The 19,647-nt window shown below is 47.5% G+C and overlaps 2 protein-coding genes across 4 annotated transcripts; one reads left to right on the top strand and one right to left on the bottom strand.

Annotated features, from left to right (window-relative positions):
- Positions 1–1,220: 1,220 nt before the first annotated feature.
- Positions 1,221–5,963, top strand: LOC117658028 (uncharacterized). 2 transcript variants are annotated; one of them, XM_034406158.2, is made up of 3 exons: positions 1,221–2,151; positions 2,901–3,013; positions 3,627–5,963. In XM_034406158.2, the coding sequence occupies exons 2-3, from the start codon at positions 2,965–2,967 to the stop codon at positions 4,988–4,990; spliced, it is 1,413 nt and encodes a 470-aa protein (XP_034262049.2). In that variant the 5' UTR covers positions 1,221–2,151; positions 2,901–2,964; the 3' UTR covers positions 4,991–5,963. The 2 variants fall into 2 exon arrangements, with proteins under 2 accessions (XP_034262049.2, XP_034262048.2); XM_034406157.2 differs by having other exon boundaries at positions 2,897–3,013.
- Positions 5,964–7,795: 1,832 nt separating this feature from the next.
- Positions 7,796–19,647, bottom strand: LOC117658027 (uncharacterized). 2 transcript variants are annotated; one of them, XM_034406155.3, is made up of 4 exons: positions 19,468–19,647; positions 14,310–14,963; positions 11,314–11,517; positions 7,796–9,688 (listed from the first exon to the last, which is right to left on the bottom strand). In XM_034406155.3, the coding sequence occupies exons 2-4, from the start codon at positions 14,773–14,775 to the stop codon at positions 8,649–8,651; spliced, it is 1,710 nt and encodes a 569-aa protein (XP_034262046.2). In that variant the 5' UTR covers positions 14,776–14,963; positions 19,468–19,647; the 3' UTR covers positions 7,796–8,648. The 2 variants fall into 2 exon arrangements, with proteins under 2 accessions (XP_034262046.2, XP_034262047.2); XM_034406156.3 differs by lacking the exon at positions 11,314–11,517 and having other exon boundaries at positions 19,468–19,644.

Raw genomic sequence — 19,647 nt, 5'->3', positions numbered from 1 at the left:
ACGATTGTTAGCAAAAGGGGATTGTGTGATCCCAGGACACTGCCACCATTGTAAATATGACTCAGTGGTCAAGCGTCCTGAATTTTGATCATGTGACCACAGGGATGCTGCAGCGGTCATTAAGTGGGGAAAATGGTCATAAGTCCCATTCTTCAATGCTGCTGTAATTTTTGAACAAACTGTTTGAAAAAACTCTTTTTTTAGTGGTGGTGTAACTCGGAATGGTCACTAAACGAATGGCTGTAATTCAAAGAGTCACTTTTGGCTTTTGCAATTTGAAACATGCCGGCTTTGAAAACCCATAATTTTATTATGGCTTAAATTGTGATCAGGTGCCGTGTTCCATAGAAAATTGTGCAGTTTGGGTAAATTAAGCTTTGCTTTTCGGCTCTTCAGCCTTGCAGGAGTGAATGTCAAATAAAGCCAATTTGCTGATTTTACTTCTTTCCGGTGTTTAATTCCTTTTCTTTTGTTTTCAAAAGAAGAGTGATTGCAACTTCAGAGAAGGTCAATCTTTTGCATCTGGCACCGATGAGATGTCAACAATTCTGGCTGGGAAAATTAAAAGTTTTTGAGACCCAGAAAATTTTCACTCTCAGTTAGTAGTCCCGGTAGGATAAATCCAAACAATTTGAAGAATTGATGGACAACTTTAGCTGCTTTTTTTCCAATATAATTTCTTATTTTAAGTGGTTCTCTCAAAGGAGAAGCCGGATTCACTTAACAACTGTATTACTAACTTAGCAACTGTGGCAAGAAAGGTCATAAAATGGAAAAAGAGTCACTTAACAAATGTCTCACTTAGAGACATTAGATCAATTTGTGTGGGCTGAAATAAAAATACAGGTAGTCCAAAAAAAGGCTGGTAAGTGAGCGGCACCCAATTTTACTGCCTATTTTGTGACTGTTGTTAAATCAATCACTTAGCCCTTAAGCGAATCCGGCTCCCCGCACCCCCCATTGGCTTGATTGACTGGAAGCTGACTAGCAAGGTCAGAAACGGTGATCATGTGACCCCAGGAAGCTGCAGCTGTGGTACAGGTAGTCCTCTACTTACGACCAGAATTGAGCCCAAAATTCCAGTTGCTAAGTGAGACATTTGTTAAGTGACTCTTTCTCCATTTTATGACCTTTCTTGCCGCAGTTGCTAAGTTAGTAATACGGTTGTGAATCCGGCTTCTCCTTTGACTTTGCTTGTCAGAAGGTTGTAAAAGGGAGTCCCATGGCCCTGGGAGACTGCAACCGTCATAAGTATAAGTCAATGGCCGAGCTCTGAATGTTGATCACGTGATCCTGAGGAAGCTGCAAAGGTCGTAAGTGTGAATAATGGTTGTGAATTTTTTCAGTGCTGTTCTAAGTTTGGACTGTCACTAAACGAACTGTTGTAAATTGAGGACTACCTGTATATACATGCCAGTTGCCAAGCATTCGAATTTTGGTCATGTTTCCGTGGGGATGCTGTGATGGTCGTAAGTGTGAGGACTAGTCCTAAATCACTTTTTTGCCACCGTAACTTCGAATCATGGCTAATCGAATGGTGATAAGTTAAGGACTCTAAAAATTTTGTACTGCCAAGCATAATCTTACAAATCTTCGTTTAGTGACTATTCGACCTTAGCTTTGTTCCTATGGAACCTTGCACCCGTTTAAGCCGCGTTCACACAACCGGTTAGAACGAGGCTTGAGTTTGTGCAATAACTTGCCGCCAACTAACCAACTTTTAGGTTGTGTGTGTGTTTGTGAACCCTCCACTTTGCAAGGAAGAAGAGTGAATGGTTTGTTCTGTGCCCTCAACCCAGGTTCCAATCCTTTGCATGTGTGAAGGGGACCCCAAGAGTTATCCCAGAACTGATGATGTTTAAGCCAAGATGATTTAAGCTTAGATTTGAAGACCAGACCTTGATCCTCTCTTTCTGTCCCCCCTCCATGCTTGTTTCCCTCCACTCAAAAAAAAAAATATTGGGTTGGGGAACCAACTTGCTTGTTTTTCTCCCATGCAGCCTTTCTCCTTGAAGGGGTCGATGGCGATCAGTTTCGACGACATTGTCATATACTTCTCCCCGGACGAATGGCGGTTGCTAACCAAGGACCAGAAGCAGCTGTACTGGGACATGCTGGAGGAAAACTACCAGTCGCTTCTTTTCGTTGGTGGTGAGCAGGCTTGATGTGGGGCTCGGGATGGCCAGACTGCGGGGGTGAACCAAGGACAGGTTGGTCTATAGAAGCATGAGAAGTGGGTTCGAGTCCTGCTCAGCCACAGAAGAGACTCCTGGGAAGGACTTCCTCTGTCTTGGACCAGGGTGGTTGTTTGGGATGAAAAGGAACAGACAAAGGGTGCGTGATACCACCCCTAATGAAAAGTGGGGTCGAAATGTAACCAACAAATCATTTAAACCAGTGGTCCCCAACCTTTTTATCGCCGCGGCCCGCTGAGCGCGCGCAGGGGTGGGGGCACGGCCCAGGAGCTTTTGCGCACGGCCCATTGTGCACGGCCCAGGAGCCTTTGCGCTGCAGCGTTCATGTCCCCCGGCCGCTGCGCGGCCCGGTGCCAGGTACTCCACGGCCCGGCACCGGTCCGCGGACCGGGGGTTGGGGACCACTGATTTAAACGACCCGTCCCTCGAGAGCTTAATTATAACACCCCTCATCCCCAGCATTTCCTAACTGGGAATGAGGGACAGTGGGTGGAAGGCAGGGAATTCTGGGAGTTTGGAGTCCAAGCATGCTGGTTAGAGAATTCTAGGAATTGAAATCTAGGCATGTCGGCTGGAGAATTCTGGGAGTTGAAGTTCAGACCTGCTGGTGGGGGAATTCTGGGAATTGAAGTCCAGGCATTGCTGAAGGGGTGGGGGGGAGCCCTGGGACATCCTCTCTGATCAGCCTGTTTCCCTTCAAGGAAGATGTCCTATCAGCCCAGAAGAAGTCGTCTCCTGGGTTGAAAATAACGAATATCTGAAAATCTGCATGTTGTCGAGATTCTTAGGAGACCTTCCTCCTGGTATCCTTTTTGTAGGTGAGTGACGCGTATGGAAACCGGACAACGGGCAAACTATCTTAGGGCTGTTCTTACGTTAGCAGTCGTTGCTGCTTTCCTAATTCCATCTTTTCCGATTTACCGTCTCCTGGAGTTCCGAACTACAACTCCCATCGCTTCAGTGGTAGGAACTTCAGAGTCCTGCACGTATGGAAAATGTTTTTGAGGTTGAGCCACCCTTCCCTCAAGACGCCCTCGTGGCAGGCTGCCTGCTTTGGGAAATGCTCTTTTAATTGAGTGGGAAAATTTAATTAAACGTCCAAAGAGGTTAATCATCACCCTTCCGCATTTCTCTTAAACTTCTCCCTCTCTCCCTTCTCGGCTCCTGACGACCTCTCCACGGACATTTCTGTAATTTTTGAAGAAATGATATCCTTGGCTGTTGCCTTTTTTCAACCTGTTTTTGCTTCCCCATTTAAACTACGGCCCTGTGATCTCCTGGTGGTCACTTCTCCCTGAATCAAATACCTTTGGTCATACTTTGCTTCTTATAAAGTCAGCCAGGGTAGGCTGGAGTCCCCCCCCCCCCCTCAAAGACGGGACACACTCCTCTTTTCCTCTGTCACAATTATACATTCTCTTTTTCCTCCAGATAAAAAGCAACCCCAAATGGACAGAGACAGCTTTCCTGAGCAGGTGGGCCCTCTCAAGGCCATCTGTAAAGAAGAGGATACCTACTGTAGCGATGTCGAGGGGCATCCTTGTGTATCGGCAACTGAACAGAGAAGCGTGCCCGATTCTGGCAGACAGCTACGGACAGAATCGATGGAGTGGGCTTCAGGTGACGCGAGCACAGAGGACATCATACGGCCGTGCTACGTGTTGATTGAGCTTCTGCCTGTAGTTTTGCCTGTCGTGGTGCCAGAAAAATCCGCCGAGCTGCCGTCTCGCAACACGACGATCCAGCCCCAGCATGATTTTGCCATGAGTGCGGAAGACCTTGTGGAGGAAATTCAGTTTGCGGATGCCACTTGCGACGAGAACTCCGTGGACGTATGCTGTCAGGCTGTGGCACCAGCTCTGGCACGGAGCACAAGGAAGGCGCAGGATACTCGGCCGTCTCCCCTGGCAGCCCCCACCGAGGAGAGAAAACGCTACTTTTGTGCTTGGTGCAAAGAACCATTCAAACTGCAGATTAACTTGGAAGTGCATTATAGGTATTGTCGTCAGAAGCAAAATCAGCCCAGGCTTCTCTTGAAAGGCCTGAAGGTTCCCTCTGAGCTGGACGCAAGTGGGCCAGGCAGCACTGGGGACTCGGCGGATTCTGTCCTCCTCCCACAAAAGCCTGCCCAAGGCCCATCGTCCAACGATGGCGAGGGGGCCTTCTCGGATTGCAGACTATGGCAACTTCAACAGAGACAGAGAGTGGTAAAGTACAAAGACATGTTTGACGCCAGAAGGGGTACCACCGAGAGAGTGCGCAAATTGGCGGCGACGACCTGTGCGATGAAGAAGCTGTGGCGGTGTCTGGAATGCGAGGAAAAGTTTGTGTACAAGTGGCAATTCATGGCTCATCTGCGAAGTTGCACGGAAAACGTGCCTGGGGAAAACCACCTGCCCCCAGAGTCCCAGGGCTTAGCCGCAAAGGGGCTCTCCGACAATGAGGAAACACAAGAACCGTGTGTCGCACCGGTTCGGCGACCGAGCACTTCTAAAGGCTCGACGCTATATCCATGCGACAAATGCGGCAAGAATTTAAGCAAGTGTTACATACCCACACACCGTGCCTTCCACGAGGGACAAAGGTACAAGTGTATGTGGTGCGGGAAAGTCTTCAACTTTCGGAGCGCGGCAGTGAGGCACAAAAAACAGCACTACAAGCTTGAGGAAGACATCAAGTGTCCCAACTGCGGGAAGCCAGCGGGCGACAATGATTGCTTTTGCATGATCAAAAAAATCACTGTCGCTCCCGATTCGGATGGCGGGGAACAATCCAGGCCGGAGGAGCCCAAGTAGCTTTTTTGCAAAAGACAGGCAGTTTTTTTTGTTTTTGACTGCTGCAGGTTCAAGAGATACCGCAACAGGGGTTTCAAACGCCACTCCTGCGTGAGAGGTTTGGAACTTCGCTCGGCCTCTCTGCCCATCGGGAACACTATGCAAAATATGCTTGTTCCAGATGTTGTGAGAAATGCCTTTTTCGTCAGCCCCTCGGCAGACACTGGGAAATTACACGTGAACTGTATATACAGCTGTACACCAGGAAGACACCACGAATGAAGTTGCCTTTTATTTGCTTCTCACTTGCACCCCGGATCCCGAAGCAGCTTGATATGCTCTGCCTGTGGGCACCGGCTTGAGGATGGATAATAGCCATAATGTACACCAGCAATTTTACTTTGTGCCTTAGCTAGATTTGTAAATATTCTGTGATAAATCTGGTATGATAGAAGGAATGATGACGTACGGATCTATTTCACCAATGTCTTAAGACAATGTTTCTCCACCTGGGCAGCTGGAAGATGGGGTGGACTTCAATTCCCAAAATTCCCCTGCCAGCTATGAATTCTGGGAGTTGAAGTCCAGAACAGACCGTCCTCCAATAGTCCAGTTGAGAAATGTTGTTCTAAGAAATCAAAAATTAGGGGTGGCAAGGGTGTTTGGGACCTGACTCCAGCACATGTGGACAACTTGACTTTTTTTCTTTTTCTTTTTTTAACCTCAGCCCACCCAAATCCTTCTATCCCTTCCCCAAAGCCTAATTTAAGGTCCTCACCATTTTGTGGCTAATTTTGACTGATTACTACACTACAACCCGTAAAAAAGTTGTAGGGAAAAAAAAAGACATTTTCATGGCTGACTTCAAAATAATGTTCTTTATTTTTGGATGAATTGCAAACAAAGAGAAGACTGTTTGCCATGGTTCTGGATGAATTTGAAATGCCAATTCATTGTAGCGTAAATGTAATTGTCAATAAAAGCATAGATGGAAGTCCTTTCTGTGTGTATGAATTCCAAATTCTGGCAATATTAGTACAGGAAGTCCTCGACTTACAATTACAACGGAGCCCAAACTTTTCGTTGCTAAGGGAGACGGTTGAGTTTTGCCCTATTTTGTGAATTTTGTTTGTCTGCCGTTGTTAAGTGAATCACTGCGATTTTTAAGTTAGCCACATGGTTGTTGAGTAAATCTGGTTTGCCCATTGAGTTTGCTGGTCAGGAGGTCGCAAAAACTCTGGGACACTGCAACCGTCATAAATATGAACAGTTGCCAAGCATCCAAATTTTAAATGGTTACTAAACGAAAGGTGGTTATATTGAGGACTACCTGTATTTGCTGGCCCCATGACTTTCCTTACAATAATATATTTTTCAACCACCAATAATAGAAGTGTCCTAGAGTCCTTGAGATCATCTAGTCTGACCCACCCAGCTCAGAAATTAAGCATTTTTTGTGAGTTGACAGGCTGAACTAAGAACTAGATTTCACTATGGAATGGATAACTAGAGAAACAGCATTTCATTCCAGATGCAGGCAGTCCTCAACTTGTGACCATTCGTTTAGTGACCAGTTACAGCAGCACTGAAAAGAGTTGACTTAGGACTGTTTCTCACATTGACATCCCCATGGTCACATGATCAAAATTCGTTACCTAGGTGATCCGTGTTTGATTTTATCTTCTTTTTTTTTTGCCATGGTTGTTAAGTGAATCACAGGTCATTAAGGAAACCCAGATTCCCCTATTGACTTCACTTGTACGAAGGCAGCTAGGAAGGTCACAAAACGGTGATCACATGACCCCAGGAAGCTGCCCCTGTCTTAAATACATGCTATTGGTCAAGCTCCTGAATTTTGATCACGTGACTGACCGTGCAGTCATAAGTGTGAGGACCGGTCGTAAACCACTTTTTTCCAATGGAGAAAAAAAGTTAACTAAATGAAGAGTTATGAGGGAAAATCTGTAGTGCCAAGTTTTTCAAGCTTGGCCACTTTTAAGACCTGTGGACTTCAACTCCCAGAAACCCCCAGCGAGCCTAGATAGAAGAAACAGGAAAGACAACCAGCGAGACTCATAAATAAAACTCCACACAGGAAGGTTTTATTGGTGCTTTTTCTTCTAAAAAATTTTTTACAGATTATATATATATATATATTTATATATTTTTCTGAGGTTTTCGCGGGTGTTTGTAGGTCTTTGGTTATTTGGGTTTTCTCCCGCGTAAAATTGGAAGTGTCTTGGCGACGTTTCGACGAAGTCTCATTCGTCATCTTCAGGCTGGTGTTTTCAGCTTCGTGCTTCTAGGAGCATTCTTCAATGTCTGCGATCACACATTGCTCCTAGAAGCACGAAGCCGAAAACACCAGCCTGAAGATGACGAATGAGACTTCGTCGAAACGTCGCCAAGACACTTCCAATTTTACGCGGGAGAAAACCCGAATATCCAAAGACCTATATTTATATATACATATACATACACCAGTAGAGATGGAAGGGACCTTGGAGGCCATCTAGTCCAACCCCCTGCTCAGCAGGAGACCTGTTCTAGGGATTCAAACCGCCCAACTGCCAACCTTTCTGATCGACAAGCTCAGCGTCTTAGCCACTGAGCCACCTAGTCAGGCTAAACAAGACTACATACATACACACATACACACACACACATATATACATACATACTCATATACACGTTTTCCCCAAAATAAAACCGGGTCTTATATTAATTTTTGCTCCAAAAGACGCATTATGACCTAATTTCTGGTTAGGTCTTATTTTGGGGAAAATGCAGTACTAAACTCCTCTGTTAATGATCTTAACGGGCTTATTTTGGGGGTAGGGCTTATATGACGAGCATCCTGAAAAATCATGCTAGGGTTTATTTTCCAGTTCAGTCTTATTTTTGGGTCTTACACACATATACACATACATACGTACATGGATATGTGCATATTACTTCATGAAATGAATGTTGAGAAACTCAAAGCAGTCATTAAGAATTTATCCTGCCATGGAGACACACTTGGACGGCAAATCTGTTTGAAGGGACACCTTTTACACTGACACGCCTATCCATGCGTGCCCATCTATGCCATCTCTTCCCCGGTTTTATTTGACCGGGGGATTTGACAGTGTCTTCACGGACTCCCAGAGGACAAAATTACCAGATGTGTAAAATATGTCACACTGCGGCCATCTTTGAAATCGGCATAGTTTTGGGATACAATTGATTTTGTTCTGCCTTGATATATTCCTCGACTTACGACCACAATTATGCCCAAATTTCCACAGCTACGCAAGAGTGTTAAGTGGACTTTGCCCCATTTTGTGTTGTTAAATGAATCGCTGGAGTTGCCAGTAACATGGCTGTGAAGCAAATCTGGCTCCTCCATTGATTTGGGGAATCTGACAAACCAGAAGGTCGCAAAAGGGAAATCACATGACCCTGGGACACTGCAACTGTCATAAGTCCATGCCAGTTGCCAAGCGTCTTGCATTTGATTATGTGACTACAGGGACGCTGCAACCAAGTGTTCTGATGTTAGAGTTGTGCGAGAAAACAGTCCCCGATGACTTCCACATTCGCTGGATACCTTGGCTGTTCGGGGCACGTAGCATGCCCAAGTGTCCTCACACATGACATGTCCGTTAATCCTGGGTTTTGCAAGTGCTCATCCCACCTATCTGTTGCTCACCAACAACCTTTTGTGACGAGACACGGACCCTCGGGGACGCCCCCTGCCCCGCTGGGGTATACCCTGAGGACTTCTGAGCCCAATACCCCTCTCCCCCCGCCCACCATTCAGCAAAGATGCTCCCACGAGGCATGATTCGGTTTTGCCGGGGTAGAACAGTGGGACATGTTCAGATGACGGCTTGGGAAGTGATGCCTCGTGTTTCGGAGACAGGCATGGCAAAGTGAGCTCCGCGCCGGTTTGTGAAGCACGTTCCTGGCGGGAAGCTGCTCGTTCCTGCCGCAAACACCGCAGCTCGTCACGGATCTCGGTGAGGACAGTCAGCAGCTGCAGCTGGAGGTCCCTGTCTCTAACCCGCTCTTCCCGTTGCTGGGCTCGTTCCTCTTGCCACACAGCTAACTCATGGTGGTAGAGCTGGTCCCACTGGTCTTCCATCTCCATTAAGCGATAGAGAGTGGCCCTGCAAGGTTCTCGGCGGTCCTCCCGCAGGCGGGAGCCCCCAATTCTCCACGGCAAGGAGTGCGAAGGAGATACCCCCTCTGTGCAAGGTGATATAGGAGGCAGGGACTCCTCTGTTAGAGTCCCCGTGCCGAGTGGAGATACAGATGGCTGCTGCTGCTGATCCTCGTACGGCTGCTTCTCCCACGCCGGACCCATCAGTCCCCGTGGGAAGGAGCCTAGATCAGTATTGGGGGGCTCTGACTCTTCCTCCTCTGTTTGGGGTCTCAGGACTGGAAGGTCAGCACTCCTGTCGTGACCGTACTCAGAGTGATCACCCGCCCGAGTAAGCGTGTCCTCTGACTCAGATGCGAGCGATCCCTGCGAACTCCAGCGATGGAGGAGCATTCCCTGCCGATTGGAGAACTTCAGGTCCTCCTCGGCTGAGAGCTGTGGATCGAGACCCTCATCCCCATCCGGGTCTTCCGCGTCCTCCTCTTCGGAAGTGTAGGAAACCCGGGAGTCATTTCTCAGTGGGGGTGAGACAGTCGACGGTTCGGGAATCTGCAGCTCCGGACCAGAGTCAGCTGGAGGAGAGAAGGAAACAAAGTTGACCTGTCAGGAGTGAAATGCTCCCGGTTTGGACTGGATCGCCCGATCCAGTAGCGATGGAGGCGGGTGGTTCGGAGAACCGGTAGCAAAAATCCCTGTCCCCCACCCCCATGCCCAGCTGAGCCGCGCAATCATCGGAGGCTTTTTTTCTTTTAAATGCCTCTGACGATCCAAGCTAACTCATCAGAGCCTTTTGAAAACATTTTTTTACAACCTCTTCACTGAAGAAGTTGTAGAAAAAGTGGTTTTAAAAGTAAAAAAAAAAAAATGGCCACGCCCACCCAGTCACATTACCCTCCCCCCCCCCAACCAAGCCAGGCCCACAGAACCGGTAGTAACAAATTTTAGATTTGACCACTGGCTCCCATCCCAGGAGATGGTGGGTTCTAGTCCCACTTTAGGCATGAAAGTGAGCTGGGTGACTCTATTTCAACCAACCCACCTCACAGGACTGTTGTGGGGAAAATCAGAGGAGTAAATTATGTTGGATTTGTTCACCACCTGGAGTTTGTTGTCAAAATAATAAAGGCGGATACAAGAAAAAGTAAATTCAACCTCTCTACTTTGGTCTCACACCCTCCGAGCGTAACTTTGAACTATCGCTAAACAAACGGTTGTAAGTCAGGGACTGCCTGACACTTTAGGGTTGTAAGTCAGGGACTGCCACTTTAACGCAGGGGTCTGCAACCTTAAACACTCAAAGAGCCACTTGGACCCGTTTCCCACAGAAAAGAAAACACCGGGAACCACAAAAACCCTTCCCGTGCCTGACTATTTCTTGGAGCGGCTACAAAACGAGCCTATGTAGTCGAATTAAACTGTTTTCTTCTGAAACTTTTCTTTTCTTGGATTTATCCATGGTTGGCCTACTGGGAAGGTTGAAAAGCTCAATAAATCGCGTGCCGGTGGGTGTCACACATTTTGAGTGACAGGGAGGCGCAGCAGAGAAGGGTGAAAGAGCCACATTTGGCTCCAGAGACGCAGGTTGCTGACTTCTGCTTTAACGGATGTCTTTGTGCCAGATATAGTGGGGAGGTGGATGCCAAGAGAAGGGGGCTCGAGCCCAGCACAGAGCCTGCACTAAGCAGAGGACTCCCCCCAACCCTCGGACCGCTCGTGGGTTGCAGCCTATCAGGAACTGGTCCGCATGAGTGGTGGGTCTCACCTGCGGCCGGGCAGCGCACACCTATGCAGCTTCATACGCATGAGTAGCCAACTGGCGCACACATGCCCATGCCTGCCCACCATTCGTGAGTTGATCTGCACGAGGGGTGCACCAAACCAGGGGTCTCCAACCTTGGCAACTTTAAGCCTGGTGGACTTCAACTCCCAGAATTCCCCAGCCGGCTGGGGAATTCTGGGAGTTGAAGTCCGCCAGGCTTAAAGTTGCCAAGGTTGGAGACCCCTGCAGTAGACCACCACTCATGTGGCCCAGTTCCTTCCCCCCTCCTCCCCAAGCCAGGCCGCCAAGCCACAAAGGTTGGGGACCGCTGGACTAGATGAACCCTGAGGTCCCCTTCGAACACTACGATCCTAGAACAGCAGCCTCGCTTCCCTGGTGGACAGTCTAGGCAGCGTCCAGTTGCCTTGGAGGACTTACCAGAGCTGCTCTGCTCTTCGCCTCTGCTGTAGTCTCCAATTAGTGACAGGTCTGGACTCCGGACACCCAGGTGGGGTCCAATGAACCCCTCCATTTCTGGCAGAGTGGACGGCTGCCCGTTGGTGTGGATATAAATACCAGAGTGGCTGGTGGCAGCCTTCATGGGCCCAAACCTCCGTTGGGAGGTTCCTGGGAAGTAAATCTCTGCAAAACAAGATCACCCCGAGTTTGTGATTTTTGGGGTATCCACCATCTGCCACCCACCCTTGTTTCCAAACTGCTGTTGTTTTGCAACAACCGCCACATTATTTTTGTCTTGCAAACTTCTAATCCGCCTACAATCTGAGAATGCAGGGAGTCCTCAATTTACAACCGTCATCAGGAGCAGAATTTCCATCGTTAAGTAAGGCGGTCCTTGAGGGAGTTGCACCCAAAGTTACGGCTTTATCTTTGTCCTGGTTGTGAAGTGGATCGCAGCAGCTGTTAAATCATGCGTTCGTTTTTTGTTTTTTTTTTAATTTGATTTATATGCCGCCCTTCTCCGAAGACTCAGGGTGGCTTACAATATGCTCAGCAATAGCCTTCATCCTTTTGTATATTTATACAAAGTCAGTTTATTGCCCCCACAAACTGGGTCCTCATTTCACCTACCTTAGAAAGGATGGAAGGCTGAGTCAACCTTGAGCCTTGGCGAGATTCGAACCCTGCAGTAATTGCAGGCAGCTGGTCTTAATAAGCTTAATAACAGGGTGCCTTAAACCCCTGTACTACCAAGGGAATCCGGCTTCCTCCATTAGAGTTTGCTGGGTGGAGGCCGGATGGGAAGGTCACAAATAGAGATCATGTAACTCCAGGATGACACAACAGGGGGCATGTCCACCAATGTTATGACTATTCGTTTAGTGACTGTTTGAAGTTACAAGTGACTTATGACCAGTTTTTACTCTCTCTCTCTCTCTCTCTCTCTTTCTCTCTCTCGTCTATTTATCTTCCCATCCATCATCCCATACCATTTATCTATCCATCCATCTACCATCCATCCATCCAGCCATCCATCCCCTATCTTTCTCTCCCTCTATTTATATCTATCATCTATCTATCTATCTATCTATCTATCTATCTATCTATCTATCTATCTATCTATCTATCTATCTATCTATCATCTATTATTTCTATCTATATCTATCTCTAATCTACAGTATCTATATTTCTATCTATATCATATCACTTTTCTATCTATATCTATCTATCTATCCATCATCCATCCATCCATCCATCACCTATCTCTCCCTCTATTTATCTATATCTATCTATCTATCTATCTATCTATCTATCTATCTATCTATCTATCTATCTATTTCTATCTATATCTATATCTATATCTATCTATCTCTAATCTACAGTATCTATATTTCTATCTATATCATATAGCACTTGTCTATATCTATCTATCTATATCTATCTTATCTATCTATCTATATCTATCTATCTATCATCTATCACTTGTCTCTATCTATCTATCTATCTATCTATCTATAATCTATCTATATTTCTATCTATCAATCATCTATCACTTGTCTATATCTATTTTTCTATCTATCTATCTATCTATCTATCTATCATCTATCACTTGTCTATATCTATCTATCTATCTATCTATCTATCTATCTATCTATCTATCTATCTATCTATATCTATCATCTATCACTTGTCTATATCTATCTATCTATCTATCATATCTATCTATCTATCTATCTATCTATCATCTATCACTTGTCTATATCTATCTATCTATCTATCTATCTATCTATCTATCTATCTATCTATCTAATCTATCTATCTATCTATCTAATCTATCTATCTATCATCTATCACTTGTCTATATCTATTTATCTAATCTATCTATCATATCTATCTATCTAATCTATCTATCATCTATCACTTGTCTATATCTATCTATCTATCTAATCTATCTATCATCCATCCATCCATCCATCCATCCATCCATCCATCCATCCATCCATCATCTCTCTCTCTCTCATCTAGTGTTATTCACATTTAACGACTGTTGCAGCATCCTGGGAGTCAGGTGATCAAAATTCAAGTGCTTGGAAACTGACATGTACTTAAGACAGTTGCTGTGTTCGGGGTCACGTCAATGGGGAAGCCAGATTCTCTTAACAATGATCATTGAACAATTAACAACTAGCTGAATAACTGCAGGGATTAATTTAACAAGGGTGGGGAAGAAAGGATCTGAAAGGGGACAAAACTCACTTAACCACTGTCTCATTTAGCATCAGAAATGTTGGGCTCAATTGCGGTTTTAAGTCAAGGACAACCTGTCTGCTTATTCCTCTTTCACTCCCCTTTTCACAGCTATCTGCCCCAGCTAAAATCAAGATAATGACATTTCCTCCCACTTTTTAAATTCAAACTGAAACAAAAGGACTCCCAATGTTTCCACACACTTAACAGTGGTCCTCCCCATCGGGCCCAGCAGTTCCCCCCTCATTGAATGTGCCTTGGACAGTCATCCCTCAGGGATGTTGTAATCCTTTGGGGGGTGGTGGACTAGATGACCTCAGGGCGCAGTTTCCATTCTAGGATTCTCACAGCAGTTTGCTAGTGGAATGACTAATCCAGGATGCGGAAGACCTTCACTGCACGAGGACGGTCACTGGACAGTGACGTTGAATTTAGGGACCGTGCCAAGGAAGGGGTTAGACTAGATGACCTTAAAGGGTCCCTTCAAAGTTGAGATTTGATTCCTTAACAATCTGGATCCTTGTTTCTCAACTTTGGCAGCTTGGAGAGGTGTGGACTTCCAACTCCCAGAATCTCCCAGCCGGGATGCTTTAAGAGGGGAGGGCTTCCACTCCCAGAATCCCCCAGCCCAGATGCTGACTGGGAATTCTGGGAGACCCTTCTGACTGTCCCGCAACTACCCTGAAATGACGCTCCCTATACTTAAGGCCCAAATTTTCCCCACTCACCGGGGTCCAGGACGATCTCCGGTTCTGGGTCATGGGTAGGCTGAAGGAACGTGGAAGCCACCATCTTCTCCAGAGGAGTCAACTGTGGTTTGTAGGGGGTTCCAGCCTGGTGGGCAGCCGGAGGCTTCTTGGCGCTGATCTTCTTCTTGACGTCCAGCCGTAGATCCCGCCATTTGTGCTTCAGATCGTCGATCGAGCGCTCGGTGTAGCCAAGAAGGTTGACGCGGCTTTGAATTTGGGTCCAGAGCTGCTTGCGGCGTACGGGGTGCGCCCGGAAAGTTTCGGAGCCGTACAAGGCGCTAAAATGCCGGACTACATTCCAGACCAAGGCTTCCGTCTCATCGTTGGAGAAGTTCGCTTTTCGTTTGCGTCCAGGAACTACGCTCAGAGATGTCACGGATGAAGTAGATGGGGAAGGGTCAAACTGGACGCTCCATCGCTCGTTCGCCGCGGCTGAGGAAAACATGGGACTCCCGGGCCAAATCGTGGTGCAGGGGGACTGTGAAAATTCAGATGGAGGAAAGACGGGTGGGGTGTGGGGTTAGGCTTGGTGTGGGGTGGTCCCTAATGGGTCTGACGGTCCGTGGGGTCTTTTCTGACTTGTGGACGACTAAAGTTGTGGTCCAAGGTTGTGCAGTGTCATCTCCAGGACGTCTAGCAAAAGGCAGAGAAAAAGAAAAAAAGAAAGAAAAATCACAAACTTTCAAAAATAAGTTGTCTGCATTGCAAAAGCTCATTTAGTGACCGTTTGAACTTACAACGGCCCTGGAAAAAGTGACATATTCAGATGCCTGGCCACTGGCATGTACTTATGACGGTTGCAGTGTCACGGGGCCTTCTGACAAATAAGGGGGAAACCGGATTCGCTTAATGACTGCATGATTCACTTAACAACTGCTGTAATTCGCTTAACAACGGTATCAAAAAAAGGTTGTAAAACGGGGCAAAGCTCACATAACAACCGCCTTGATTAGCCACGGAAATTGAGGTGGTATGTTACTTATATATCTTTGAAGGATGGAAGTTCCTGTCCCGATTGTCGTCGTAAGTCGAGGACTACTTGTAACTGTTTTTAAAAAAATCATCTGGGGAACCCTAGCAAAAAGAAAAAAAGAAAGAAAACCTTGCCTCTAAAATGATTATTTTAGGGTCTAAGAGTTACAGCTCCAAGGAAAAAGGTTAAGGTTAGACTCGAAGGTCTGCAACCTTAAACACTCAAAGAGCCACTTGGGTCCTTTTCCCACAGAAAACAAAACACCGGGAGCCACAAAACCTGAGTGGGCGTGGCCAACTCGACATCACTCACTCCCACCCAGTCACATGACACCCCCCCCCAGCCTCACCTCCCCAGGTTTTGTGGCTCCAGGTATTTTCTTTTAAACAGGTCTCTCTCTCTCTCTTTCTCCCTCTCTCCTCTTTCTCCCTCTCCCTCTCCTTTCTCCTTCTCTCTTTCTCCCTCTCCCTTTCGCCTTTCTCCCTTTCTCTCATCTTTCTCCCTCTCTCTTTCTCCCTCTCACATTTTCTCATCTTTCTCCCTCCCCCCTCCCTTTCTTCCTCCATCTCTCATCTTTCTCCTTCTCTTTCTCCCTCTCCCTTTCACCTTTCTCCCTTTCTCTCTCCTTTCTCCTTCTCTTTCTCCCTCTTACACTTTCTCATTTTTCTCCCTTTCTTTCTCCCTCTCTTTCTCCCTTTCTCCCTCTCCCTTTCGCCACTTTCTCCCTTTCTTTCTCCCTCCCTCCTTCCCTCTCCCTTTTTTCTCCCTCTCTCATCTTTCTCCTTCTTTCTTTCTCCCTCTCATCTTTCTCCTTCTTTCTTCCTCTCTCATCTTTCTCCTTCTCTTTCTTTCTCCCTCTCTCATCTTTCTCCTTCTCTTTCTCCCTTTCGCCTTTCTCCCTCCCTTTATTTCTCCCTCTCTCATCTTTCTCCTTCCCTCCCTCCCTCTCATCTTTCTCCTTCTCTTTCTCCCTCTCCCTTTCACCTCTTTCTCCCTCCCTCCCTCCCTCCCTCCTTCCCTCCCTTCTCTCTCTCTCTCTCTGTCTCTGTCTCTCTCTCGTGTGTGTGGTGGGGAGGACCATTTCCAAAAACAGGTGAGAATTGGGTTTTTTTTTTTCCCTTTCTTCTTCGGGTGCTTTTTACCATACAATTTAATTTTAAATCAAGTCATTTCAGGATAAATGAAACTCTTTTGTCCCCCTGCTGTGGTTCCCTGTCAGCTGGCTGTCTCCGTCCCCCCCCCTCCCTCCTGGCCTGCCCTGAGAAGAGAAGGGCGGTGGAGGCGGATGGAGACTCGCTCCGTATTTCAGAGCGCGGAAGCGAAGTGCCCTTCTGCTTAGTCTTTTTCTCCGGCCCTGGTTGGGAGATGCGCAACTTTCTCCACCCCGAGACACCCGTTGGGCCACCCCAACCCATGCTCCACATCATGATGGGCTCCAAGAGGAGGAGGAGGATGGGACAACATGTCTCCCCCCATTGTGCAGTGCGCTGTTTACTAAACCTACTACCACCAGTAGCCTCCCACCAGCCGGTACGCTCTCATAGAGAGGGGCTCCTCCGGGTGCCGTCGGCCAAACAATGTCGACTGGCGGCCCCAGGGGGAGAGCCTTCTCTGTGGGGGCACCGACGATCTGGAACGAGCTCCCCCCGGAGATACGGAGGATCCCGGATCTGCGCACCTTCCGCCGCGCCTTAAAGACCTTACTATTTCATCAAGCTGGCCTGGCCTAAGTCTTTCCCTCTTTTTAATTACGCAAATTTTAATCGGTTTTTTAAATGATTGGGGTGTTTTAATCTGTCCGGGCGAAATTGTTTAATTCGATTTTACTTTGTTTTTAAATTTTGTATCTTATGTATTTTTATTGTTTGGCTGTTCACCGCCCTGAGTCCTTCGGGAGTAGGGCGGTATATAAATCAAATAAAGTAAGTAGAGTAAGTAAATGCAAGAGCAGAAAGCAGCCACAGAGGTGGAGAGAGGAAGGAGGAGGAGATGCGCGACTTTCTCCGGCTGGGGAGCATCTTCCCCATCTTCCTCTTGCCACCTCCGTGTCTGCTTTCTGCTCTTGCCTTTAAACTTAGCGCACTGCACAAGGGGGGAGATGGCGTCCCATCCTCCTCCTCCTCCTCCTCCTCCTCCTGGAGCCCATACACGCAGCATCGGCTGCAGCCGGTCGGCCCAGCCAGTGTCTCTTTGCTCTGGCGTCTCTCCCAGCGGCCGAGATGCGCACAGCACCAACAAGGACCGGGGGAAAAAAAGAGGGAAGTAGAGGGACGCTTCGCTCGAGCTCCGGACTACAGAACGAGTCTCCATCCGCCTCCACCGCTCTTCTCTTCTCAGGGCAGGCGAGGAGGGAGGGATGTTGCCGACCTCCGGGCTAGAGGAAGAAATGAGCGGGGGGGGGGGGTGTCAGCCTAGATGACCTCTAGGGTACCTTCTAAAGAGAATTCTCCTGATTGATGGGATCTTGTGTAGTCTAAGGCAGCTGAACAATCTCTGTTAGGGGATGCTCATTGTGGGGGGGGGCATATTACACCTCACCTTCTAAGTCTTAACAACTGATGTACAGGTAGTCCTTGACTTAACAAGGAGATTCATTTAGTGACGGTTCGAAGTTACAGCACTGAAAAAAAAGTGTCTCAGGACCGGTTCTTGCACTTATGACGGTCGCAGCATCCTGGGGTCCCATGATTGCCCTTTGCAACCTTCCCACCTGGCTTCTGACAAGCAAAGTCAAGGGCGGAAGCTGGATTCATTTAACAACCGCACGATTCACTTAACAACCACGACAGAAAGTCATAAAATTGGGGGCGACTGACTTAACGGTCGCTTGGCTTAACAAACAATCTTCTATTGTTTGCTGTTAGCAGAGTGTTGGTTACCCAGCTTGGAGATGTATGGACTTCAACTCCCAGAATCCCCCCTCCCAGCCAAGGGGATTCTGGGAGTTGTAGTCCACACATCTCCCAAGCTTCCTAAGGTTGAAAAAAGCACTGCATTAGGAAACAATGTTTTGGACAGTTCGACTCTTTTTTTTTCCTCCCAAAATCATGAAATGATTTTAATTGTTTGGCTTCTTACCGCAAATTTTAGACTGCATGTCTCAAAGCTTTATTTATTTATTTATTTATTTATTATTAAATTCATATACCGCCCTTCTCCCGAAGGACTCAGGGCGGTGTACAGCCAAAAATAAAAACATAAAAATATAAAATTTAAAACAATTTAAAAGTATATTAAACAAATTTGGCCCATATTAATTAAAAGTAGTATCAATTTATATCTGAAGTATCAAATATAAAATTATAGATAAAATTAAAAGTATTTTAAATTTAATTCAAGCTTTATCTCAAGTGTTTTCCCCCAACCCATCTGGGACTTTTTGCAAGGGTAATGATGAAATGAAAAACGGATGAGAAATTTATTAGAAACGAACTGGAATCTCTCGTGTTGGGGACCCAGGCCTCTTCCCCACGACCCCATTCCCTAGCACAGCGCTGACCCGCATTCCGGGTGCATGCCTGCTGATTTTTTAAATTTTATTTTATTATAATTTGGCAAAACAAAAACAGGAATAATATAAAAATACAACGACAGGGACGATAGTCACGTTAGTGCGCTTAAGCACGCCGCTCTATGGACCTCGGTCCACGGAATTGCACGTGTGTACGCGAGATCCGTTTCCGGCCAAGACTCCCCGCAGGAATACAGAGACCAAGTTTTGGCTCCAGCAATGCGAGAGTTTTTTTCTGGCGTTGAGCCTCTTTGCAAAATGGCGCTAGGGAAGATGGGGTGTCTTGCACCCCAAATCATGAGTGGGGCGAATTGGGGCTCTTGGGGCGCACCCCGAAGTGAGCTGCTGGGTGCATTGCAAGCCCCGCTCCATCTTCCGCTTCGGGACCCAAAGCCCCCTGGAAGGAGAAAGGCTCTTCGCCATGCAAGCGGTGAAAGGCCGGTTGCAAATGCGCCCCCCGATCTCCGGGGCAAGAACGACGCCGCCCCAAACCCGGGCAACGGGCCCCTCCATGCAGAACGCGGGGATGGTTGCAAAGGACCTGCCTGGTGAACGGGAGCCCCCTCCGGGCCCCCCCAAAGCGGGTAGGGGGCGCGGAGGGGCTGCCCCGCCCTTCCGGCCAGAAGAGGAGCTGGCGCCCGCGGGCGCCTTACCTGCTGTCGCTGGGCTGGTAGTCCCTCTCTGGCTTGCTTGGCAGCAACGGGGGCTGAATGGCTGTGGGTCCCGGCCGCCGAGGAAGAGGAGGCCCCAACCGGCTGCCTACCCGCCCCCCGGCCCTGCCCTGCCCTCCGTCTGCTGGAGCCCGCGGGGGTGGCGCTGCTGCCCGCCTCTGC

Source organism: Pantherophis guttatus, chromosome 4 (genome assembly GCF_059756535.1).
Source record: "Pantherophis guttatus breed Tessera chromosome 4, ASM5975653v1, whole genome shotgun sequence".
Taxonomy (NCBI): Eukaryota; Metazoa; Chordata; class Lepidosauria; order Squamata; family Colubridae; genus Pantherophis; species Pantherophis guttatus.
Note: the sequence above shows the minus strand (reverse complement) of the source record. Positions and strands in the feature narration are given on the sequence as shown.